The sequence below is a fragment of the Lissotriton helveticus genome, chromosome 9 (genome assembly GCF_964261635.1).
Source record: "Lissotriton helveticus chromosome 9, aLisHel1.1, whole genome shotgun sequence".
In the NCBI taxonomy this organism is placed as follows: Eukaryota; Metazoa; Chordata; class Amphibia; order Caudata; family Salamandridae; genus Lissotriton; species Lissotriton helveticus.
The window spans coordinates 535,820,583-535,845,944 of NC_136070.1; the positions used below are offsets into that span (position 1 = coordinate 535,820,583).

General features: G+C 48.6%; 1 protein-coding gene across 3 annotated transcripts in view; it reads left to right on the top strand.

Moving 5' to 3' along the window:
- Nucleotides 1-25,362, top strand: part of ACTMAP (actin maturation protease) — a 282,045-nt gene that overhangs the window by 186,579 nt on the left and 70,104 nt on the right. For all 3 annotated transcript variants that reach the window (XM_078660402.1, XM_078660400.1, XM_078660401.1), the window contains exon 6: nt 21,551-21,621. In XM_078660402.1, the coding sequence (XP_078516528.1) occupies nt 21,551-21,621 (71 nt within the window). The remainder of the gene's footprint in view (nt 1-21,550; nt 21,622-25,362) is intronic.

Sequence of the window (25,362 nt, forward strand, 5' to 3'; positions counted from 1 at the left end):
ATCCAAGTGTTTCTCCTGTTCGCTATTTGACTATCAAGAAATGGTTTATTGACACCTCTTTGGGCTGTCTCTATAGTTAAAACAAAGTCACATTAGAAATAGTTGGACGCGGCTGTCCCTTGCCAAAGTGGTGTGCGAGCTGGAGGAGGGAGCTGGACGACTGTGGGAGGGGGAGGGGGGATTGTGGGTCACGGACAAAATAAAAAAATTAACTTACCTGATCGCCGCTGCTTCCGCTGTCTGCTCCAGTGCACTCTTCCCGCTTCTGGGATAGGCTCTCAGACTACACCTCGGCCAATCATGATGCTGGAGGAAAGCAGCGTCAGGATAGCCCTGAGCGCTATGAATGTGCGCTCACAGGCAGACTGGGAGCCGGTTTTTGCTTTCTCCACCCCAGCAACGCAGCTGTGGCCGGAGAAAGCTTTACTGCGCATGAGAAGTTTGGCCGGCCTGAAACGGCCGGCTAAACACCTCATGCATGGTGAAGGGACTAGGGTGCACTAGCACTCCCCCACCACAGTGTCATCTCCCTGGACCTGTCTCAAGACTCATCAGAGTCCTGGGGATTAAAAAATAAATAAATAAAAAGGGCTAGAAACCAGTTTTATTTGCGGTTGGTGGGCGGGAGAGGGGTACTCCTCCACCATTATGGAGGGGCCACAGCTGGAAATAGTGCAGACACGGACTGCCAGTCGCTTTAAACGACACAAGGAATAATTAAATAAAGTAAATCCATATTAATATAGACAATAGAGATTTGGAAAGTTTTTACAACACAGACTGTTGTAAAGAAGAATATTTTTATTAATTTGCATAATTTCTTCAACCCAAAATACATGTTACATTTTTCACAATTATTTGTATCTGTTTTCATTTTGAAGGTGCAAGGATCAAATATATAGTACAGGAAAGTTTGTTATACTTTCAGGAAGGTCTGGGTTAATTTACATTTTTAGAGGTTTAATGTAATTATATTAATAAAAAAGTGATTTGGAGACCTAGGGGCCCATTAGGATGGCTGGCGGACTTCTGTCCGCCCGCCACCCTAGCGGTGCTGGGACCGGCCGCCAGTGGTGCGGCGGTCCCAGCTCGGCGATTAGGATGCCACCGCCACCATGGCGGTGGTATCCTCCATTCCCAGCAGTGTGGTGGGTGGTGCTCACAGCACCGCCCACCACAATGCTGGGCATGCACTGCGTGCATTGTCATGCACAAGGTGACAGGCACCGCGAGGTGCCTGCCACCATGTCCATGACAATGCAGGGGGGTACCATATGTACCCCATTTGCACCCCCCACCCTCCATACCCTGCACTGGCCCCCGAAAGCAGAATCCGCATGCCTTTCTGTGACGGCAACGCCGCCACGGAAAGGCATGTTTCCGCCCCCATACTAATATGGATGGCGGTGTCTAGCAGACACCACCACCATATGAAACCCTTTTCTGCCCGACAGACTTGTCAACTGGGCGAAAAAGAGGCGGAGGGTCTTCCCGTCCGCCGCGATACCCCCCGCCATACTAATATGGAGGGGGGTAAATGGGTGGCGGGCAGGGAAGGATGTAGGGTGAATCGCCACCACCATGCGGGCGGTGGCGATCCGCCCTACATCCTAATGACCCCCCTAATGTGCTTCCAAAACAATGTTCACCATTGGCCAGGCTCCTCATTAACACGATCTGGGATGGATGAGGGAGTGAAGGGCACAAAACATGAAATAGGATATTGAAAAATGTTTTCATAGAACGGCAAATTAAGCCGTATAATTGTAAGACAGCTGAAATGATATAGGCTACTCAAAGATGCTGAATGTGTGTTTTTGGTCTGGTCTCTCATCAGTCTACTATAATTAAACAAATAACAGACATATTCATATATGTACTCACAGGGGCTCAGGGTCAACCCTCTTCATCCATTGGTCTCTTCAGCGGTCATTCACATTTTGCTTTTACAGCATTGGTTCATTCCACTTCAGCCATTAACTCTTTTGCACAATGAGTGAGAGCGTTTTGCTTGATCAAGGCTGGTGGGCTAACACCATACCGTCAGTGACGACAGCTTGGGGTTTGCCAAAAATCACCGGACACTACCCCTGCTCGGACTGTAGCGTTTGCCATTTAACTCAAGCTACCAAAACATTGTCACTTGAAGAAGGCAGAGTGTGGACCCAACGTGAACACACGAATTGCAACTCAGTAAACGTGATTTACCTAATCATCTGTCCCTGCCAGCTCCGTTACGTAGGCATGACCACAAGAAAGGTCAAACAACGCATCTGCGAGCACCGGAGTAATATAAGGTGCAAAAAAGTAACAACTAAACTGAGTCGCCATTTCCTGGACAATAATCACACTACCAATGACATGAGATGGACCATCATTGAAGCAATTGATGGCACAAGGAATGTACAAAATAGACTGTTCGAAAAAGAGCAGCGCTGGGTGTATCGTCTAGGGACCAACATCAATGGCCTTAACGACGACATCCCGTGGAACACTGTCCTGTCATGAACCCTTGAGCCAGGCTCCCAATATCATTACTTATATCATGTGTAACAGCAATATACAAATGCTCTCTTAATTTTTCTGTTGTGCATGTTGCTTATTATCCGTGCACTTAACATCTAGTGCCTTGTAAATATTCCCAATATCATCACTGAGATCGTGTGTAACAGCAATATAAAATGCCCTCTAAATATTCCCAATGTCTTTACTGATATCGTGTGTAACAGCAATATAAAATGCCCTCTTAATTTCTCTGTTTTCCCTGTTGCTTATAATTCGTGCACTTAACATCTAGTGCCTTATAAATATCTCCATTTCTCTTAAGTCACAGGAGCACTGTCAAGAATCCTTTATTCATGCCGAATTGGTATAATTTCTATCACTAGACACCGACCGGCACAACATTGACGGCCGGCGAGCGCCAGGCTTCCGAATCCAAGCCTCGCTCTGGAAACGGACCGTACCCCGCCCACATGAGCGTGTGCGCTCCAAGCCTCGCTTTGAGCGAGACACGCCCAACCCGGAATCGCGCGCTGAAACCCAAACACAGCGCATTTAAACTCACTCGCCGGCCCCGCTCTCCATCGTCGGGGTCCGGTTCCGAGGATTTTTGAAGGTTCAAAAGCGGGTTGCGAGCGCTGAGGGCGTGAGTTTTCATTACCGGCAGGATGGTCATCCCGATCTCCACGAGCTAAGTACCTGAACGTTTTGGAAGCAATGCCATCTAACTCTTTTCCTTTTCAGGATGTGCCAGGCGCGCTCCAATCCTCCTCCCGAGACCCATGGTGCTAGTAGCGCCCTCTTTTAAAGTGAGATATCACCCATATTTACCATCTTAGGGGGGTTACCGACCTCTTGGTCAATTGATCCCTCCTATAAGGAGAATTCATACCGTGTTTTTATTCCCCCTTCTACAACTGTAGTTTTAAACACCACTAGCACTTCACCTCCCAGAGTTTAACGCTAAACATCCCCAAAGGGTTACTTGGATGGTGCTTAAAATAGCGTTTACTATGGGCACACTAATGTTTGCCACCATCTATGGAGCACTATGATAATTCGCAATGGCGTATACTAATTGTATGTATGTCCATGTGTGTTTGTTTGTACATCTTCTCTCCACAGGTGCTGAAATACCCCTGAATTTGGGGCTTTTTTCTTTAGAATGAGCATCACGCTCTTCTAATTTTAAGCACTTTTTTCACTTTTTCTTTTTTTCACTTTCACGTCCCCAGGTTAGGGTGGACTATTAGAGTGTCCATACCGCCGGGGTATAGTCCTGAAGAATGCCTTGGTGAATTTATACCACTAGTATGGCAGAAACATGTTGACTGATTAATTAACTGTGTGGTATTTAGCTGAATTTAACCAAATCCTAACAACCTTGGCACGTAAATTCAGACACATATACCACTTACCTGTGTCTTAGGGATCACTCATTAAAAACTTTTTTTGATACCCTCCGAGGCACTTTTAATTATATTTCACTCACATCACGCCCTCCCCACACGACCAGCTCCGCAGTATTTCTGGCGTCGCAGCACACCGAAGAGGCACTCGGCCTCTTTGGTGGGGCCCGATGATGAAGCATGACACTGACCAGGTCGGTGTGTGAGGGCCTTCCTACTCAAATTGAGTGTGTGTGTTACCCTTCCTTCATTCGCTCCAAATTTGTGGCAGTCCTGTGACTGTCAAAATCAAAAAGGACTAGCTAAGTTACGAAGGAAAAGACTCAAAGGAGTACGTGTGTCAAGGAAACCAGTAGGTTTTTTAGAAAGCCCTCACCCACCAACCTAGTTGGTGGCATGCTTCATCATCGGGCCCACCACAGTGGCACCTAGCGTGCCCCGGGTGTGCTTCGACGCCAGATTACTGCGGAGCTGGTATACTTGCTGAGTGTGCAGTGTAGTGAGTGTGAAGGTGAAAATTAAAAAACCATGCAGATGGTCCCAGCACCCGAGGGTAAAACAATATTTTAATTTACTGGGTCTCTGCTGGTGTATTAAAAGGCAGACGGACACGTTGGAGTATGGATTATGACCTCCAGTGTCCTGTGTGGTCTACATGTTTCAGCCTGGCCTTTCTTAATTTAAAACAGGCTTTCCTCAGGACCAAGTGAGTATGTGTAAAAGTGAGTTAAATAAATAAACTAAATTATAGTGAGTGTGTTTATTTTACTATGTGTAGCACTCCCTAAGGTGCTATATGGGTGAGAGGGGGAGTCCCTCTCGCTTTGACAGTATTTTGCTGTTCAAAGGCTCCTTGGGTCGCCTGGCAGAGAAAAAGACCGAAATTGTCGGTCTGGTTCCTCCTTGGACCTGTCGTCCTTCTGCGGCGCCCGGTTGTCCTGTGACTGACCAGACCTCTCTTTTTTTGTTGAAGTACATTTAACCGGGGATTGAGAGAGTGTCCTCGATTCTCCCTACCTCTCCCTTTGTTGATACATAATACCTTACTTTGCCAATGCTTTTTTCTTTCCCTTCCTTATCCTTTTTTCATGTTTCTTGGTCATACTTATGTATATAAACTATGTCTTCATGTTACAGTTATTCAAATCCAATATCAATTTTTCTTTCTGTCATTAAGAACCATATTTTCCTGTGATGTACATTAAAACTAAACGAGGATTTTGATGCCTCTTCTAACTACAACTGTCTACTAGGGAGAATGAAAAATTTCATAGCTAGCGTAACGGAAAGTTTCAATTATTTTAAGGACTCGGAGGCGAGGATTATGCTATTCTTTCTTCACTTTATTGAATAGCAGTCTTTTAAAGATAAGTATATCAACTACTATTCCCATGAACCACAGAGAATAAAATGAAACAATAGAGAATGTCCATGGCAAGAGTGGCCCATAATCTGCACCAATCACAGGTCCCCAGGGTGCTGATAGTCCTCTGTCTCTGACTATTCCTCCTCTTTCGTCGCTCAGTCAGCCATCAAAGACGCTTCAAGAATCCTGTTTGTTGGAATCGCCTGCAAAGGCAAAGGGTAAGTGTAGGAGAGTAGGGTCTGCAATCCTATGATCACCCAGATTTTTGCTTTTTGCTGCACTGGTTTACGACTTTCCCTGGCTGTGGGCCTGCTAATCAGACCCACAGCCTAGCTGTTCTCTCTATCCAAATTGTACTTAGGTACTGAATTGGCACTGGGCCCTCTCCAAGTCCCTGTACCCAGGGCTGAGGTGCACCCAGAAGTCTCCCAGGGGCTGAAGCATGTATTGTGCCACCCCTGGATTGACTAACTAAAACTGACACAACTGGCTGCACGACAGCTGGGGCAAGGTGGTGTACTCACCCTTTGCTTTAGATATAGTATACCTATATCTAACCCTAAAAATGGACACACAGATCTCCTATCAGTCACTCCTATGGCAGGCCTTAACAATCCTGAAGGCAGAGTGCTTGGAATCGTGTGAGATGGTGCTCTGGCATGAGCTGAGCCTGTCTGCGGCTTTCGGGATCCATCCCTTAGCCGTTTCCATGATATCGCATACCATATACTCTTAAGTGCATTATAATCCTCGCGGTTATGTGCCAACTCTGGTATCGCTTTATCAAAACATGTCGAGTAAGGTGTCATACGAATTGGAATACTAACCCCTCGCCAATTCTGGCGACGGGGTTAGCATTCCACCCTTCTAGAGGGACACGACATGTATGTAACCCCTAACCCCGGTTAAAGTCAGACAGAGCCTTAGCATCCACAAAATGGATGCTGCCACCGAGACACAAGTCTGCCCTCCTGCTGCTGGGAGTCCTCCCAGAGCAGGAGATAAGGACAAAGGGTTTCCTGCCAGGGGCGGTGCCAGCACCGTCCCAGACAGGGTTTTGTGTATTGTAGGTAGGCAGGGCTTTAGAGGAAGGTGACTGCACGTGGCACCCCGGTGCTCACTGTGCATAGGCTGGCTGGAACCAGTTCCAGGGTCACTCCAGACCCTGTGCTGGGGAAAAGCCCGCCAAGGAAGTGGGTGTAACCACCCCCCTCCTAGTCCCACCCATAGGGCAGGACTTAGTCGCGTGCCAGCCCCTTTTTACAGGATAAAGGTAGAGACTGGCCCCCTTCCAAATCAGATCATCTTTGGAATCAAGATACCACTTTCCACGAAAGGACTTCACGATTTCTTCCTCAAGATTCTCCCTTGTGGCTAAGGAGTAGTCACCCTGCATCCGCAGGCACCATCCAAGAACACTGCGGTCTGCTGCACGTCCTTCCTCCGGAATCCGACTGCCCAGCTCGACGAGACCCGGCTTCCCTGGCACCTCTGACCTCTACCCACCTCTACAGCACAGCTGAGAACCGTGGGTGCGACGAGACCTCGAGGGACCGGCCATCGCCAAGACTGCACGACTTCTGCACAGCAAGCCCACCGAGTAATTTCCTGGTGAGTGCTTTGGGGTCCGAGAAGCCCCCACCCTGAGCAGCTCCAGCACCGAAGAGCAGCCCCCCAGCATCTCCACGATCTGCGTGGGGCCCTTCTGCTTTTTGCTGCTCACCGCGTTGTTTGGCTACTAGCCCGCTGGCTTGTGGCCTTCCTGACGACGCCCGACGACATTTCTGCTGCTGGTCTGGTTGCTCCAGACTGGCCCTTGCTTCCCTCCATCGGAGAAGTACCCTGGACCCTCCTGGTCCACTCAAGACGCCATTTTAGGTCCACCGCGTGGGCCTTGCATTTGCCAAGACTTGTTGCCCAATCCTGGGTCCAGCGACGTCGACAGCAAGAACCTTCGTGGGACAGCTCGCACCTCCATCCTGGTCGCCGACAACGCCTCCTGGTCCGAGAGACTGCAGAGCCCAGCAGCGCCCACTCACCTGACTGCGGTGACTTCGCCCGGTGCCATCCTGGTGCCCACTTAATCACTGGCTAGTGATTCAAGAACTTGGTCCCCTCTGCTTTCAGGTTTTCTTCTTCCTTGATCCAGGCTTGGATCCATCGAACTTTTCTTCACTGGTCGCCTGCCAGCAACTTCTTCCTTCCAGGCTCCTGGTCCGGCAACGAGATCCCCGACGTCTTTTCAGACCTATGCAGCTGCAGCCCCTGGGCTAGGTAACTTCGGCACTCCGGTGTCCCAGCATAGCCTCACTATCCAAGGGTCAGGATCCACTGTCGTTTTCTCCCTACCAGGTCGGGTTCGCCCGTGAACACTAACTTTGTGAATTCTAGCTTCCATAGACTTTGTCCCGCATCCCGCGTGAGAGTGCACACTCTGCACCCGAGTCCCCTGGGCCTCCTAGTAGTAATCTAACGATTCCCTAGTCCAGTCCTAGCGATTCCAAAGCCTATTAGAACTGTTACTTACCTGCTAGTAATTCGCATTCCACTTTTTAAGTATATGGTTTTTCGTGCCCCTCGGGCATTTGTGTATAACGTGCTAACTTAAAGTATTTTCGTAAGAGTTTTGTTGTGTGCTTAGCTCCCTGTCTCATAAAGAGCCAGGGTAGTCTTGTTATAAATAAATACACTGTTTATTTTCATAACAACTTGTGTGGTGTCCTTTCACTGGGTGTTCAAGGGGTAATGTGATGGTAAAACAGCTGGCTTAACACGCCCTCTAGAGTCTTAGCCTTAGTCTGCTCGTATCCATGCTACTAGGATAGCTGGTCTATAAGGTTGACTTACAACCAATCATCAATAAGGGTTGTTTGGACTGATATATAGTGATCACTAGAATAGTGAGCACTGCACATCAGGCCAACTTCTCACATTGGTGAGCAGCGGTGGGATTTGAGCTTGCTGTTGTTTTACCACACATGCCCTAAGAATATCTTGTGAAAGATCACATAAGTACTAAAGGTACATATAACTTAGCTTAGAATACTCTGAGTTCTACTGAACCAGCTGTTGTAGCTCCTAGGGCCTAGCACACCCTAAACTACAACTCTAGCAAGGGATCAGTAGGCAAACATATAGTGTAGGTAAGTGCACCACTTACACCTCACTAGAAAAGCATGTCGACTCAGGGGGACTCTACTGAGACTCCCCTGGTCAGTGTTGACCCTCCACAGGTCACTTCAAGATATGCAGCTCTCAGTTTTCAGGAGATGAGACAAATCTGTGTCTCCAGGAAACTGAAGCAGGGGTCTAACCCCACCATTCCCTTTCTGATAGGTCTCTTAGAGACATATGATGCCAGAAAGCTCTCTCAGTTACATGAGAGCATGCCAGCCTTAGAGGGAACCTCTGGGGATCCAGACCTCCCCAACACTGATTCAGCAGTTGAGGAGGAGGATCAGGAGGTACTCTCTGGGGATGAGGTAGACAAGGGTCTTGAGGTAGTCAGAAGGCTAACTAGGACCAACTTAGACTTACTTGGGCTAGGATCTGGGGGACCCCAGTACTAACCCGAAGTGGGCCTAACCTTGGAGTTAGGAGAGATAGATCTCTTTCTAGGGACTCCAATAGATCTCTGCACTCTAATGCCTCTTCTCAGGGGAGAAGGAATCCTCCACAGAGGAGATTTACTTCCCCTCAGAGAAGGGAGCATGAGGCTAGGATGAGACAAGCTGAACTGAGGATTGAAAGGGAAGAAATTGCCCTGGCCAAAGAGAAGCTTGCCCTGGCAAGAGAGCAGCAGATGAGTGGGCTAGCTCCCACTGGTGGCAGCAATCTCCCAAGAGATAGAGAGAAGGGTTTAGATACTAAACACCTGACTAAAATAGTGCCCCCCTTTAAGCAAGGGGATGATATCCAGAAATGGATGGCTGCTCTGGAGAGGGCCTGCACTGTGCAGGGCATTCCCCAGAGTCAGTGGGCAGCTATACTGTGGCTCTCCTTTGATGGTAAAGGTAGAGATAAGCTCCTCACTACAAGAGTGGAGGATGCTAACAATTACCAGGTCCTGAAGAATACACTGGTTGATGGGTTTGGTTTAACCACTGAGCAGTACAGGTTGCTGTTCAGAGACACCAAGAAAACTCAGTCTCAGGACTGGTCTGATTTTGTGGATTGTGCCACTAAGGCTTTGGAGGGCTGGTTGCTGGGTAGCAAGGTTACAGATTACACAGGATTTTATAATCTAATGATGAGAGAACACATTTTGAACAATTGTCAGAACCAGTTGCTGCACCAGCACCTTGTTGATTCAGATCTGACCTCTCCCCAAGAATTGGGAAAGAAGGCAGACAAATGGGTCAGGACAAGGATCAAGCAGAACCAGAACCAGAACCAGGGTGGTCAGAAGAAAGCAGACCAGAAGGGTAATGTTAAGAATGAGCAAAATGACCAGAAGTCTTCACCAGGTCCCCAACAAACCAAAGAGGGTGGGGGTCAGGCTTCCCAGAAGAAGAAGACTCAAGAAGGCCAGTCAAAAAGGTGGTGCCAGTACTGCAAAAGTAAATCTCACTGGTTTAGTGAGTGCACCAAAAGAGGAGGACAAACTCCTGCCACTACAGCTCCTAAAGCAACTGCACCCCCTAGTACAGTCAGTAGTGGTAGTGTCACTCCCAAGGCATTAGTTGGGTTAACCTTGGGTACTGAGGGGTCTGACAACTTAGTTGGCACACTCACTCAGGCTGTCCTTGTCTGTACAGGGGATATGGATATGTCCCCTGAAATAAGTCCCAATACTTTGGGCAAATACAGGCAGACACCTTTGATTAATGGCAAAATGGCTCAGGCCTATAGGGACACTTGTGCCAGTGTCACCATGGTGACACCTAACTTTGTGGACCCTGGACAGATCATGCCAGGTACTGATTTCCTGGTGACCAATGCCAGCAATGTCACTACTAGTCATAGTGTGGCAATTGTGGCTTTCTCCTGGGGTGGAGTGAAGGGACAAAAGAAAGTTGTAGTCAGTTCAGACCTCCCAGTTGATTGTTTGTTGGGCAATGATTTGGAGTCATCACAATGGTCAGAAGTGGAGCAGAGGACTCACATGGAGATGTTAGGCTTGCCAGCACATGTGCTTGCTGTGACTAGGTCACAGGCCAGAAGATGCCCCACTGAACAGGTGCTGGATCCTGAAATTATGGACCAGACACCTCCCAAGAAGAAGAGCAGTAAGGGTAAGGCTTTGCCTTCCCCCTTGCCCCAGGTTGAGGATCAAGTCTCTGAGGAGGCTGATCTGGAAGAGCTGAGGGAAACTGAGCCTAAAGAGCTTGAACTTGATCAAGTTGAGTTTCTGGGCTCAGGGGGACCCTCCAGAGCAGACCTGGGGAAGGAACAGTTGAGCTGCCCTTCCCTTGAACCCCTCAGACAGCAGGCTGCTGCTGAGGCTGCAGGGAATGCCACAGGTGCCCACAGGGTATACTGGGAAGATGGACTCCTGTACTCTGAGTCAAGAGACCCCAAGCCTGGTGCAACCAGGAGGCTGGTCATCCCCTTGTCTCTGAGGGGTTTCCTTCTCACCTTGGCCCATGAGATTCCCCTTGCAGGTCATTTAGGTCAGACAAAGACTTGGGACAGGCTTGTCTCACACTTTCACTGGCCACATATGAATGAGAATACCAAGGAGTTTTGTCGCTCATGTGTCACTTGCCAAGCCAGTGGTAAGTCAGGTGGCACAACAAAGGCCCCCCTCATACCACTACCTGTGGTGGGGGTTCCCTTTGAAAGAGTGGGGATTGACATTGTTGGTCCAATGGAACCCCAGACAGCATCAGGACACAAGTTTATACTGGTGGTGGTGGACCATGCCACCAGGTATCCTGAGGCTATTCCCCTTAGGACCACTACAGCCCCTGTAGTGGCAAGAGCCCTAGTTGGAGTGTTCTCCAGAGTGGGTTTCCCTAAGGAGGTCGTTTCTGACAGAGGTACAAACTTCATGTCAGGATATCTGACTGCTATGTGGAAAGAGTGTGGTGTGAACTACAAGTTCACCACACCCTATCATCCACAATGCAATGGGCTTGTTGAGAGATTCAACAGGACCCTGAAAGGGATGATTCATGGACTACCTGAACCTCTTAGGAGAAGATGGGATGTCCTGATCCCCTGCCTTTTGTTTGCTTACAGAGAGGTCCCACAGAAAGGGGTTGGCTACAGCCCTTTTGAGCTTCTGTATGGGCATCCTGTAAGAGGACCCCTGTGTTTGGTGAAGGAAGGATGGGAGAGACCTCTCAAAAAGCCTGCAACCAACATAGTGGACTATGTACTTGGTCTCCGCTCCAGGATGGCTGAGTATATGGAAAAGGCATCCAAAAACCTTGAGGCCAGCCAGGAACTTCAAAAAGCTTGGCATGACCAAAAGGCTGTACTGACTGTATACCAGCCAGGACAGAAGGTGTGGGTGCTGGAGCCAGTGGCCCCAGCAGCTCTGAAAGACAAATGGTCTGGGCCCCACACCATCATTGAGCAAAAGGGAGAGGTTACCTACTTGGTGGACCTTGGAACTCCCAGGAGCCCTCTCAGAGTGCTCCATGTTAACAGGCTCAAGGCATATGTTGACAGGAAGGACATGAGCTTGCTCATGGCCACAGATGAGGGACAGGAGGAAGAGAGTGACCCTCTCCCAGACCTGCTCACTCAGAATCCTGATGATGGGTCAGTTGATGGTGTTGTCTTTTGTGGCAGCCTCACTGAACATCAGCAACAGGATTGCAGGCAAGTTCTGCAATCCTACAGACATATGTTCTCTCTGACACCCAGCCAAACTGATTGGTGTACCCATGATGTTGACACTGGAGACAGTCTGCCTGTCAAGAGTAAAATCTACAGGCAGCCTGATCATGTTAGAGACTGCATCAAAACTGAAGTGCAGAAAATGTTGGAGCTGGGAGTCATTGAGCCCTCAGATAGCCCTTGGGCTAGCCCAGTAGTTCTAGTGCCAAAGCCTCACACCCAGGGTGGTAAGAGAGAGATGAGGTTTTGCGTAGACTACAGAGGCCTCAATGCAGTCACTAAGACTGATGCCCACCCAATACCAAGAGCAGATGAGCTTATAGATAGATTGGCTTCTGCCAACTTCTTAAGCACATTTGATTTGACAGCTGGGTATTGGCAAATCAGGTTAGCTGAGGAAGCCAAACCTAAGACAGCATTTTCTACCCCTGGAGGGCATTATCAATTTGTGGTAATGCCCTTTGGACTGAAAAATGCACCTGCCACCTTCCAAAGGTTGGTGAATCAAGTCCTCACTGGGCTGGATGACTTCTGTGCAGCTTATCTTGACGATATTGCTGTCTTTAGCTCCACCTGGGAGGATCACCTGGTCCACCTGAGGAAAGTGTTAGAGGCCCTGCAAAAGGCAGGCCTCACTATCAAGGCCACCAAGTGCCAGATAGGGCAGTCACAGGTTGTATACCTGGGCCACCTTGTAGGTGGAGGCCAGGTTCAGCCACTGGAGAGTAAGATACAGGCCATCAAGGACTGGACTCCTCCAATCACCCAGACTCAGGTTCGAGCTTTCTTGGGCCTGACTGGGTACTATAGGAAGTTTGTCAGAAATTATGGGTCCATAGTGACCCCCCTTAATGACCTGACAAGCAAGAAGATGCCAAAGAAAGTTCAGTGGACAGCAAGCTGTCAGAAAGCATTCAATGACCTAAAGCAGGCCATGTGCACAGCACCTATCCTCAAGAGTCCAGATTACTCCAAGCCATTCATTGTCCAAACAGATGCTTCTGAGTTGGGTGTGGGAGCTGTTCTGTCTCAACTGAATTTTGATGGTAATGATCAGCCTATTGCTTTCATTAGTAGGAGGTTGACACCCAGAGAGAAAAATTGGTCAGCTATTGAGAGGGAGGCCTTTGCTGTGGTCTGGGCCCTGAAGAAGCTGAGGGCCTACTTGTTTGGCACTCACTTCACCATTCAGACAGACCATAAGCCCCTCTTGTGGCTAAATCAGATGAAGGGTGAAAACCCCAAACTGCTTAGGTGGTCCATTTCCCTACAGGGGATGGATTTTACAGTGGAGCATAGACCTGGGACTGATCACAGCAATGCTGATGGGCTCTCCAGGTATTTCCACTTAGAGCAAGAAGACTCACCTGGTCAAGGTTAGTTTATTGTCCCAAAGTTTGGGGGGGGTCATGTAGGAGAGTAGGGTCTGCAATCCTATGATCACCCAGATTTTTGCTTTTTGCTGCACTGGTTTACGACTTTCCCTGGCTGTGGGCCTGCTAATCAGACCCACAGCCTAGCTGTTCTCTCTATCCAAATTGTACTTAGGTACTGAATTGGCACTGGGCCCTCTCCAAGTCCCTGTACCCAGGGCTGAGGTGCACCCAGAAGTCTCCCAGGGGCTGAAGCATGTATTGTGCCACCCCTGGATTGACTAACTAAAACTGACACAACTGGCTGCACGACAGCTGGGGCAAGGTGGTGTACTCACCCTTTGCTTTAGATATAGTATACCTATATCTAACCCTAAAAATGGACACACAGATCTCCTATCAGTCACTCCTATGGCAGGCCTTAACAATCCTGAAGGCAGAGTGCTTGGAATCGTGTGAGATGGTGCTCTGGCATGAGCTGAGCCTGTCTGCGGCTTTCGGGATCCATCCCTTAGCCGTTTCCATGATATCGCATACCATATACTCTTAAGTGCATTATAATCCTCGCGGTTATGTGCCAACTCTGGTATCGCTTTATCAAAACATGTCGAGTAAGGTGTCATACGAATTGGAATACTAACCCCTCGCCAATTCTGGCGACGGGGTTAGCATTCCACCCTTCTAGAGGGACACGACATGTATGTAACCCCTAACCCCGGTTAAAGTCAGACAGAGCCTTAGCATCCACAAAATGGATGCTGCCACCGAGACACAAGTCTGCCCTCCTGCTGCTGGGAGTCCTCCCAGAGCAGGAGATAAGGACAAAGGGTTTCCTGCCAGGGGCGGTGCCAGCACCGTCCCAGACAGGGTTTTGTGTATTGTAGGTAGGCAGGGCTTTAGAGGAAGGTGACTGCACGTGGCACCCCGGTGCTCACTGTGCATAGGCTGGCTGGAACCAGTTCCAGGGTCACTCCAGACCCTGTGCTGGGGAAAAGCCCGCCAAGGAAGTGGGTGTAACCACCCCCCTCCTAGTCCCACCCATAGGGCAGGACTTAGTCGCGTGCCAGCCCCTTTTTACAGGATAAAGGTAGAGACTGGCCCCCTTCCAAATCAGATCATCTTTGGAATCAAGATACCACTTTCCACGAAAGGACTTCACGATTTCTTCCTCAAGATTCTCCCTTGTGGCTAAGGAGTAGTCACCCTGCATCCGCAGGCACCATCCAAGAACACTGCGGTCTGCTGCACGTCCTTCCTCCGGAATCCGACTGCCCAGCTCGACGAGACCCGGCTTCCCTGGCACCTCTGACCTCTACCCACCTCTACAGCACAGCTGAGAACCGTGGGTGCGACGAGACCTCGAGGGACCGGCCATCGCCAAGACTGCACGACTTCTGCACAGCAAGCCCACCGAGTAATTTCCTGGTGAGTGCTTTGGGGTCCGAGAAGCCCCCACCCTGAGCAGCTCCAGCACCGAAGAGCAGCCCCCCAGCATCTCCACGATCTGCGTGGGGCCCTTCTGCTTTTTGCTGCTCACCGCGTTGTTTGGCTACTAGCCCGCTGGCTTGTGGCCTTCCTGACGACGCCCGACGACATTTCTGCTGCTGGTCTGGTTGCTCCAGACTGGCCCTTGCTTCCCTCCATCGGAGAAGTACCCTGGACCCTCCTGGTCCACTCAAGACGCCATTTTAGGTCCACCGCGTGGGCCTTGCATTTGCCAAGACTTGTTGCCCAATCCTGGGTCCAGCGACGTCGACAGCAAGAACCTTCGTGGGACAGCTCGCACCTCCATCCTGGTCGCCGACAACGCCTCCTGGTCCGAGAGACTGCAGAGCCCAGCAGCGCCCACTCACCTGACTGCGGTGACTTCGCCCGGTGCCATCCTGGTGCCCACTTAATCACTGGCTAGTGATTCAAGAACTTGGTCCCCTCTGCTTTCAGGTTTTCTTCTTCCTTGATCCAGGCTTGGATCCATCGAACTTTTCTTCACTGGTCGCCTGCCAGCAACTTCTTCCTTCCAGGCTCCTGGTCCGGCAACGAGATCCCCGACGTCTTTTCAGACCTATGCAGCTGCAGCCCCTGGGCTAGGTAACTTCGGCACTCCGGTGTCCCAGCATAGCCTCACTATCCAAGGGTCAGGATCCACTGTCGTTTTCTCCCTACCAGGTCGGGTTCGCCCGTGAACACTAACTTTGTGAATTCTAGCTTCCATAGACTTTGTCCCGCATCCCGCGTGAGAGTGCACACTCTGCACCCGAGTCCCCTGGGCCTCCTAGTAGTAATCTAACGATTCCCTAGTCCAGTCCTAGCGATTCCAAAGCCTATTAGAACTGTTACTTACCTGCTAGTAATTCGCATTCCACTTTTTAAGTATATGGTTTTTCGTGCCCCTCGGGCATTTGTGTATAACGTGCTAACTTAAAGTATTTTCGTAAGAGTTTTGTTGTGTGCTTAGCTCCCTGTCTCATAAAGAGCCAGGGTAGTCTTGTTATAAATAAATACACTGTTTATTTTCATAACAACTTGTGTGGTGTCCTTTCACTGGGTGTTCAAGGGGTAATGTGATGGTAAAACAGCTGGCTTAACACGCCCTCTAGAGTCTTAGCCTTAGACTGCTCGTATCCATGCTACTAGGATAGCTGGTCTATAAGGTTGACTTACAACCAATCATCAATAAGGGTTGTTTGGACTGATATATAGTGATCACTAGAATAGTGAGCACTGCACATCAGGCCAACTTCTCACAGTAAGGAACAGAAGTGGCTTTGGACCGCTGAGACATTGTCCATTTTGAGGAGGACACAAGATCGGATCGAGTCCTTGGTCCAGCACCGGATCGCAAATGACCCCGCCAACAGCTCCAGACAGACAACTCCACTTGATGTGTAAATGCTGCTCTTGCTGAGACCACACACCTCCCGTGGTTAAGTCGCCACACCTCGCGCCCCAACCGGATCTGCTCGCGTTGGACTCGATAATGATATCTGGCACAGAACCGAAAATGGCCCGACCATTCCAAGCTTCCATGTTGGATAGCCACCACCGGAGCTCCTCCTTGGCGTCTGCCGAAAGACCCACCTTGTGGGAATAAGAGAGACCTTTGCGCAAATGGGAAGCTTTGAGGCATTGAAGGGCTCTGTAATGGAGCAGACCCGGGAATATAGCCTGGATGGAGGCCGAAAGGACCACAATGTGAGCAAGTTGCCTGAGTGAGATCTGAGGCTGCGCAAGAGTCCTCCGAATCTCGTGACGGATCTTCATCAGTTTCCGGGAGGAAAGGCTGAGGGTGGATTCCACAGAATCGATGGAAAACCAGAGGAAAACAACTCTTTGAGAGGGCACGAGAGTGGATTTGGCCTCGTTGATCACAAATCTGAGGCCCTGAAGGACACTGACAGCCGTGTGGAGGTGACGAGAGAGAGTAACATGATCTTGCGCCTTCAAGAGTATATCATCCAGATATACGATGAGTCTTATGCCCGAGGCCCGAAGCCATTCGATGGCCGGTCAGAGAACCTTGGTAAAACACCAAGGGGCGGAGGACAGACCGAACGGAAGAGTGGCAAACTCGTACACCTTGTCCTGCCAGCGGAACTGAAGAAACCGCCGATGGGGCTAAAAGATCGGAATCGCAAGGGTAGGCGTCCTTGAGGTTGAGGTGCGCCATCCAGTCGCTGGGGCGCAGAATATCGTGGAGCAGATGGATACCCTCCATCTTGAAGTGCCTGTAGACCAGCCACGCATTGAACTCGTGTAGGTTGATCACCGCTCTTTGGCCACCATTTGGCTTGTCCACCAGAAAGAGGTTGCTGAGTAAACCTCCCGGGTGCGGCCGCGATTCTGAGATCGCTTCCTTGTCCAGCAGAGACTGAATCTCTTGGTCGACTAACGCGGCCTTTGCCGCTGAAAAACGAAGCGGACGAGGTGGCACGGCCTGAGTAGGATCCCCTTGGAACTCTATGTGAAAGCCCCGCACGGTTTGCAACACCCAGGCGTCTCCCGTGATGGAGGTCTAAGCCGGGAAAAAATCGCCAGACGTCCCCCCACCTTTAGAAGGGAAGAAGGGAGAACAGTCACTGGAGGAAAGGAAGTGTTGTAATTCTATCTAGGACCCTAATTCGATATTCCTGATTTATGCCCATATGTGGTTATAATAGATAATATCCTTATAAAGGCATAAGAATCATATCCATATTTAGTCATAGCCCATGCAGTCCAAATTAAGCAAGGCTACTTCCCCAGGCTCCTAGAGAGTACAACGAGTTCTCTAAACAAACCAAACCTCCAGCAACCTGGGAATTCCCCATGGCTTTTGTTTTGATTTGTCCTAGAACTCCTGTGAGCACTGTAAGAACGGCCAGTTCTTAGTGACATTTTTATTGACGTCTTATGTCCAACCTTACGTCAAACCCGGCACCTTTCAGGTATAAATATACCAACGTTGCCTTAAGCAAACACACGGTGGTTTGGAGCAGAGCGGCTATCTACTTGCCCGAGAGCCCAGCTGATGCGGAGAGCCCACGGACGCCGCCCCTCCCTTTTGACGCACTGAGAGAGACGCTGTCTTTTCTCCTGCCGAGAGATCCAGCTCCGGTGTTCTCAGCCGCCCTTGCGGGTTGCTGGGATATCGAGTCCTGAGAAAGAGATACCAGACCTCCTGCTTTCTATTACCCAGGTACAGAGCTGACTAAACCCTTAAAGAGAATTCTTGACTGAGATTCTTGGCAAAACCAACTTAACTTAAACTGCTACTTACTTACTCCTTCCCACGTATTAGGCTTAGGTCAGGTACACCGGGGTAGGCGTATTTAGAAGCACCAGTTGAGTACGTTAGTCAATGTATATTTGTATGTATATATTTTATCCATTTTAAAGTATCATATGGCTAAGAAACCATATCAATGCTTTTACAGTATTATTTCATAATACTCCTTTTACTGTACGCACTTTACTTTATGCTAAGTATTGCAATTGTGGCAATTCATTTCTCTTGCATGAGAAAGAAGACTGCTCAATAAATAACACCTTTTATTGAAAATGCCCGTCTCTCTATTCTCTGCACTCTGGTGAAGCTAAGTATGCACGATTGACTGAGTAAAATAGCTGTCTATTGTTTTCACACGACTCTAGAGACACACTCTTATTCTGAGGGAGCAAAGTTGTCATGTTTTATGGTTGTCAGAAGCTAATCCCTTCTTGTCTATCCAGGGAAGTTAAACTCCTCCTTGTTTATTCGAGAAAGTTTCTAGTGACCTCTGAGCTAGCTGGCAAAACTAATTAAGTCTAATATAGTCAGTAGAGACCTAGTCGACCTCAGTCCTACGTCTACACTGCTGTTTATATTATTCCAATACGCAGAGCCTATTGGGAATATAGGAACTACACTACAGAAGGAGGGGAAGCACTCACCGAAAAGCTGGAGGCGCCACCGCCTCTACCGCCTCTGTTCTTGCCACGGCGTCCACGTGTGGGGTAAAATTTGCCAAAGCGGGCCTGGTCTTGGTATTGCCCGGAGGAGCCTTGGCCTCTCTGCTAGTTAGGGCGGCCGGCCCCTCGGAAAACCCGAGGCCGAAAATTCTTCCTAATAGAGGTTTGAGCATTGTCAAGGGAGGTAAAAGCAGAGATGCACGCGCGCCAAGTCGGATCCGTCACCCCCTTGAGCCTGCGACTCTTAATTGCCTACGGGCAGAATGCCCTCGTCCCTCCCTTGATGGCAGCTACACACCAGTAAAGTACTGCATTTCAGCAGATGATTTTATATCTCCTGTACAACCATCAGAAAATGTTATATTTGTTGTACATGTTCTGCTACTCTCTCATGTAAATAGTACCACAGCCAGTTTTAACAGGTCTACCAAAAACCACAGTCTCACCCATAAATGGTATTCAACATGCTGCATCATGGTTAGTGGCAAATCAAGAATATCAGATCATATAAGCCTGATGCTAAAACAACTGAACTGGCTTCCACTAGAAGTTGGCATCAATTTCAAGATCACCTGCCTAACACACATGGTGGTACTATCTGGTGTTTCTGACTACTTGTAAGAAAAACTACATACCCTAGGGAACATAAACTGATGAGCAAAAGCACGCCTGCATCTTGAGGTCACCAAAACTAAGAAGACCAAAGCTGAAGAACAGGCCTTCTCTGGGTCTGCTCCCAAACTATGGAAAAAGATCCATAAATTCATAAACACCATGCAATCACTTCTAACAATCCATAAAAAATCTAAAGTGCATCTTGTCAGGCTTGCAATGCTCTAGTTCTCTCTCCAAATAGCAAGGCCAAGTTAGGTTGATTGCCATAGATCGCTATAGATTTAGTTTGAAAGCTGATGTTATAAATGTTCTATGTTTCAAAATGCTATATGTAAAAGCACCCCTGCAGCTAGGGCATCAAGTTATAAATAAATGAATAAAACCCGGCCACCGTCTTTAGGCAGTGACATGTTTCATGTTTTCTTTTTCTTTTTGTGGCATAGTTATGTAATAAAAAGTCAAACAAAATGAACCATTGCACCACCTTGCCAAGTCCTGAACTACTGACTTTGCCAGTGCTTGTTGAAGTCTAAAATGGGTAATGAGCATGGCTAAGCAAAAGACCAGAATAGGGTCTGTGGATGTATTGAATGAGCCTGATGGTTTGCCTGTGATGGACATTTTTTGTTATGTGACTCATGTCATTGATACCTGCAAGTGTAGCATCCTGGCAACAGGGGGCACTATCACTACGCCTGAGTGAGTAATACAATCTGGTGCTATGGTTTTTATGGTTTCTGGCAATGATACATCTTGTTACTGCTTTCTTTTTGACATGTTAAGGATCTCATGGGCTTGCTACTCAGAGATGTGTTCTGTATCCTATTTCTTATCTATAAATACCATATGTGTACTGGCACAAAAACTGGAAGTTCAAGGCATGCTCAGTCTTCAGTCGGTGAACACGTACAGGCTCATGAGTTTGTGGCCATTCACAAAATCCTCTCTGACCCTTTCTCACGCGGACGTGGGCCAGGGAGTAACTTTTTAATCCATCCATATTTGTAAAGCACTAACATATCACCCCTTAAGGTTTCAAGGCACTGGGGGTCGTCGGGTTGATTAAGTGAGCTATTGCCCAGAGTCACATGATGCTGAGCTGAGCTGCCGTGGATCGAACCATAATCCCTGCGCTGCGGATTCAGCCGCTCTGGCCTCTGTGCCACACCTCTCTCTGTCAAGGGATGGAGTAAATCCCTTTCCAGGGGGGAACAGGAAACAGAATACCCCCACTTCTTGGGTAAGACGGGGAAGAGGCTTCTACACTGATAACAATACTTTTCTCACAGACAAAAAAGGAAAAATGTGTTATTGTGGGAAGGGCTGCTTTTCCACCGTTTACAATGAGCATAGTTAGGCACTGGTGAAAATGCAAATGTCAAAACAAAAAAAAGACTTTATAATTTTCTCCATGAATTACGCTTGGAAAGTTGAGACTCCCGTAGGATGCCAGACATAATGGAAGGTTTTGTGCATTTCACAAAGTTTTAAACTGATACCCATATAATGTTGTAGACCTCAGTGTTTAGATTTGCGACTTAGTCATTTGAGCCCATTCTTTTACAGGGAATTTTTATCAATGTAAAAACTAAATATGTTTTTTGTTAAACGTTACCGGCCTGCCTAGCCAGATTGAGCCTGGTAATTGTCCAATCAGAATGTAGTGTTCAAAGTATGTGGTAAAGTTTTTATTTTTTATTTCACAACCTGAGATGTATAACAAAATGCACTCTCTATGCCGGTCACCAAAGTATCCCACGTTTGCATATCAGCCTAGTTTTGAACTTATAAAGACACGCTGTATGGGTATTTTGCAAAGTGTCAGAGACTGCATGCATTTGTGTTTGCTGCAGACAATGTTTCTGGTAATATCAGGGAACTCAACAGAAAAACTGGCCCACCTGGTAATAAAACCGGCCTACAAACTGCTAAACAACCTGCCCACAAATTGATGTCAGACCAGCCCATCGGGCACTGCCTGATTGCCCTATTGGCCAGTCCGACCTTGTGTACATTTAAATAATTAGTAAAGTAAGAACATGTGCTCTCTTAACTCGCTGCTGCTGCAGATACGATGAAGACTGCAATCATGAACCCTGTGCCAGAGGAGGCCACAGAGCTCATTGGGCCGTACTGTCAGGTAAAGCCTTTGTGTGCATCTGTCAGGTGCTGTTAAATAAACACCAGGACACGTTCCCTCTCTCTTTCTTGCTCAATCTCTCTCTCCCCTTTGTGTGTGTGTGTTTTTGTATGTATGTATGTCAGTGTTTGTGTATTTTGTCAGGTAAACACTGAGCCTGCTTTTTTTTATTACAAAGTATTTTATTAGTTTGAGAAAATAGGCATACATTCAGACAACAATGTGATACAATCAAAGGGTATGACGCACTGAAATGCTATTGGTTTACATACACATTTGTCACAACATGAATGACCATTAGAAATATAAAAGCTTCTAATTAATTAAATAAGATACAATTAACAGTGCAAAAACCCTACAATCCCAACTGTACCTTGCAATACATCTAGGACGGTATGTGAGCCATAGGACACAGACACAGAGTCTAGTATGTGTAGGTGGGGCATAGGTGTATTACATAATGTTGTATCTCCTGCATAATCAAGAAAAACAAATGTGAAATGGGAAGTGGAGGAGGAAGGGAGAGGAGGGGGATATCTGGGGGCAGATGCCTGACCGGTTTTTGCAGTCGCAAACGGGAATTTGGCCCGTTTGTGAAGGCAAAATAGGTCACCCCATGTACAAACCATATTTTGCGAGTTGCTAACCTATTAGCGACTCGCAAATTATGGTTTGCGACTCGCTATTAGGAAGGGGCGTTCCAATGGCGTCATGGCCTAATAGCGAGTCTCACACCTATGTGTGATTGTTTTGTGACCGCATTTGCAATTTTGAAAAGGGTGGTAAGCCACTCACAAACGGTAAGGGGTCCCCAGGGGACTCCTTCCCCTTTGTGAATGGGTGCAAAAATATTTTTTAGAGCAGGGCCTGCCCTTAAAAAATGAAACTGAAAAGTTTAATTTTTCTTTTTTAAATGCATCCCATTTTCCTTTAAGGAAAAGGGGCTGCATTTTTTTAACAAACTGCTTTTTTGAAAAAGCAGTCACAGACATGGTTATCAGCTGACCCTAGCCGGCCACCATCCCTGTGAGTGCTAGCCATTCCAATGGGGTCACAAATTGCGTTTGCCTCATGAATATTGATGAGGTATGCAATTTGTGACCCCATTGGGAATCGCAAACAGTTTGAGACACTGTTGTACATTGCATTTAGTGAGTCGCAAATTGCGAGTTGCAATTTGATGCAAGCGTTGTACATCTGGCCCTACATTCCTAGACATGGGTAAGAGATCTTAAGATCAAGAGCTAGTAACAGGTTTTGCAACAAGGCCTTGTAAGCTTAGTTCAATGTTTTTATCAAAGGATTGCCAAACTGCACTAGAGATCGGAGGTACAGTCTGATTCTTAAGTTGTAAGGTGTGTGCCCCTTAGAGGTAAGAGACCCATGCCCACCATGTGTGATGTTATAAATGGTTAAAGGATTTCCTACTAAATCAGTCTCTGAGAATTACTTCAACTGCAATGGTCAGGAGAAGTTCTAGCAGCGCCATATAATCGGCTCCTAGGGGCAGCACAAATACTGAGGCCCAATGCTATCATAAGGAAAGATAAAGTTATGGGTATGTTAAATATTACTGACAAATGGTTTTGTATCAATAGTCAGTCTAACAAATGGCATTCAAAAAATGCGTTGGTGTGAGCCTGGTTCATGGTTACAGTTCCAGAACATAGTTTCAATTTGTGCAAATGAGCTGGGGTCCAGTGCAGGAGATTCATCGTAAAGAATTTAGATTGAATAAGAGAGGGGGGCAAGGAGAGCTAACCAATATTATGCCAGTTATCAGCCGTGGTGTGTTCAAAGACCGCTATGTCAAAATGTTTGGCCCATTTGGTTAAAATTATAACATTTTTGTTGCCAAAGGGCGAGGTGAGTGACTATCAATCAATTAATCAATTTGTAAAGCGCGCTACTCACCCGTGAGGGTCTCAAGGCGCTTAAGGGAGGGGGGGTGCCGCTACTGCTCGAATAGCCAGGTCTTGAGGTGTTTCCTGAAGGTGAGATGGTCCTGGGTCAGTCGTAGGTGTGCGGGGAGGGAGTTCCATGTCTTGGCTGCCAGGTAGGAGAACGATCTTCCTCCAGTGGTGGTTCTGCGAATCCGAGGGACGGTGGCGAGGGCGAGGTTGGTGGAGCGGAGCTGGCGGGTGGGAGTGTAGAACGACAGGCGGTTGTTGAGGTATTCGGGGCCCGAGTCGTGGAGCGCTTCATGTGCGTGGGTGAGCAGCCTGAACGTCATCCTCTTGCTGACGGGGAGCCAGTGCAGGTTTCTCAGGTGGGCATATATGTGGCTGTGGCGAGGGATGTCGAGGATGAGTCGTGCGGAGGCGTTCTGTATGCGTTGAAGGCGTTTCTGAAGTTTGGCTGTGGTTCCTGCGTACAGGGCGTTTCCGTAGTCCAGTCGGCTGGTGACGAGGGCCTGGGTGACCGTCTTTCTGGTTTCGGTGGGGATCCACCGGAAGATCTTTCGGAGCATGCGCAGGGTGTTGAAACATGAGGACGAGACTGCGTTGACTTGCTTGGTCATCGTGAGGGAGGAGTCCAGGATGAATCCCAGGTTGCGTGCGTGGTCCGTGGGTATCGGTGTGGTGCCCAGCGTCATGGGCCTCCAGGAGTCGTCCCAGGCGGATGGGGATTGTCCGAAGATGAGGGCTTCCGTCTTGTCCGAGTTGAGCTTCAGACGGCTGAGCTTCATCCATTCTGCGACATCTTTCATTCCGTCCTGGAAGTTGGCTTTGGTGGTGAGGGGGTCTTTGGTGAGGGAGAGTATCAGTTGGGTGTCGTCGGCGTAAGAGATGATGTTGATGTTGTGTTTGCGTGCGATGGCGGCGAGGGGGCTCATTTAGATGTTGGAGAGGGTAGGGCTGTGTGAGGAGCCCTGGGGTACGGCGCAGATGATCTTGGAGGCCTCGGAGCGGACGGGTGGGAGGCGGACTCTCTGGTTCTGTCGGAGAGGAACGATGTGATCCAGTCTAGGCCTTTCTTTGGATCCCAGTGTTGTAGAGGCCGGTTATTAGGGTGCGGTGGCAGACGGTGTCAAAGGCTGCCGAGAGGTCGAGGAGGATGAGGGCGGCTGTCTCTCCGTTGTCCATCAGGGTCCTGATGTCATCGGTGGCTGCGATGAGGGCGGTCTCGGTGCTGTGGTTGGCTCGGAATCCAGACTGGGATGGGTCGAGCGAGTTGTTTTCTTCGAGGAATGCTGTCAGCTGTTTGTTGACGGTCTTCTCGATGACTTTAGCCGGGAAGGGGAGGAGAGAGATGGGGCGGAAGTTCTTGAGGTCTTTGGGGTCCGCTGTTGGTTTCTTCAGTAGGGCGTTGATTTCTGCGTGTTTCCAGCTTTCAGGGAATGTGGCTGACGTGAGGGAGTTGTTAATGACGTTTCAGAGGTGGGGTGCGATGAGGGTGTCGGCTTTGTTGAAGATATGATGAGGGCATGGGTCGGAGGGGGAGCCGGAGTGGATGCTGTTCATGACGCGGGTGGTGTCTTAGGTGCTGATGGGGGTCCATGCGTTGAGGCTGGAGGTGGGGGTCGTTAATTTGGTGGTTGGGGGCGGGGTCTGGGGTCCGAAGCTGTCGTGTATGTCTGTGATCTTGCGGTGGAAGAATGTGGTGAGGGAGTTGCAGAGGTCTTGTGACGGTGAGATGTCGTTGTTGCTGGCGCTGGGATTAGAGAGCTCTTTGACGATGCTGAAGAGTTCCTAGCTGTTGTGGGTGTTGTTGTCCAGCCGCTCTTTGAATGATGTCCTT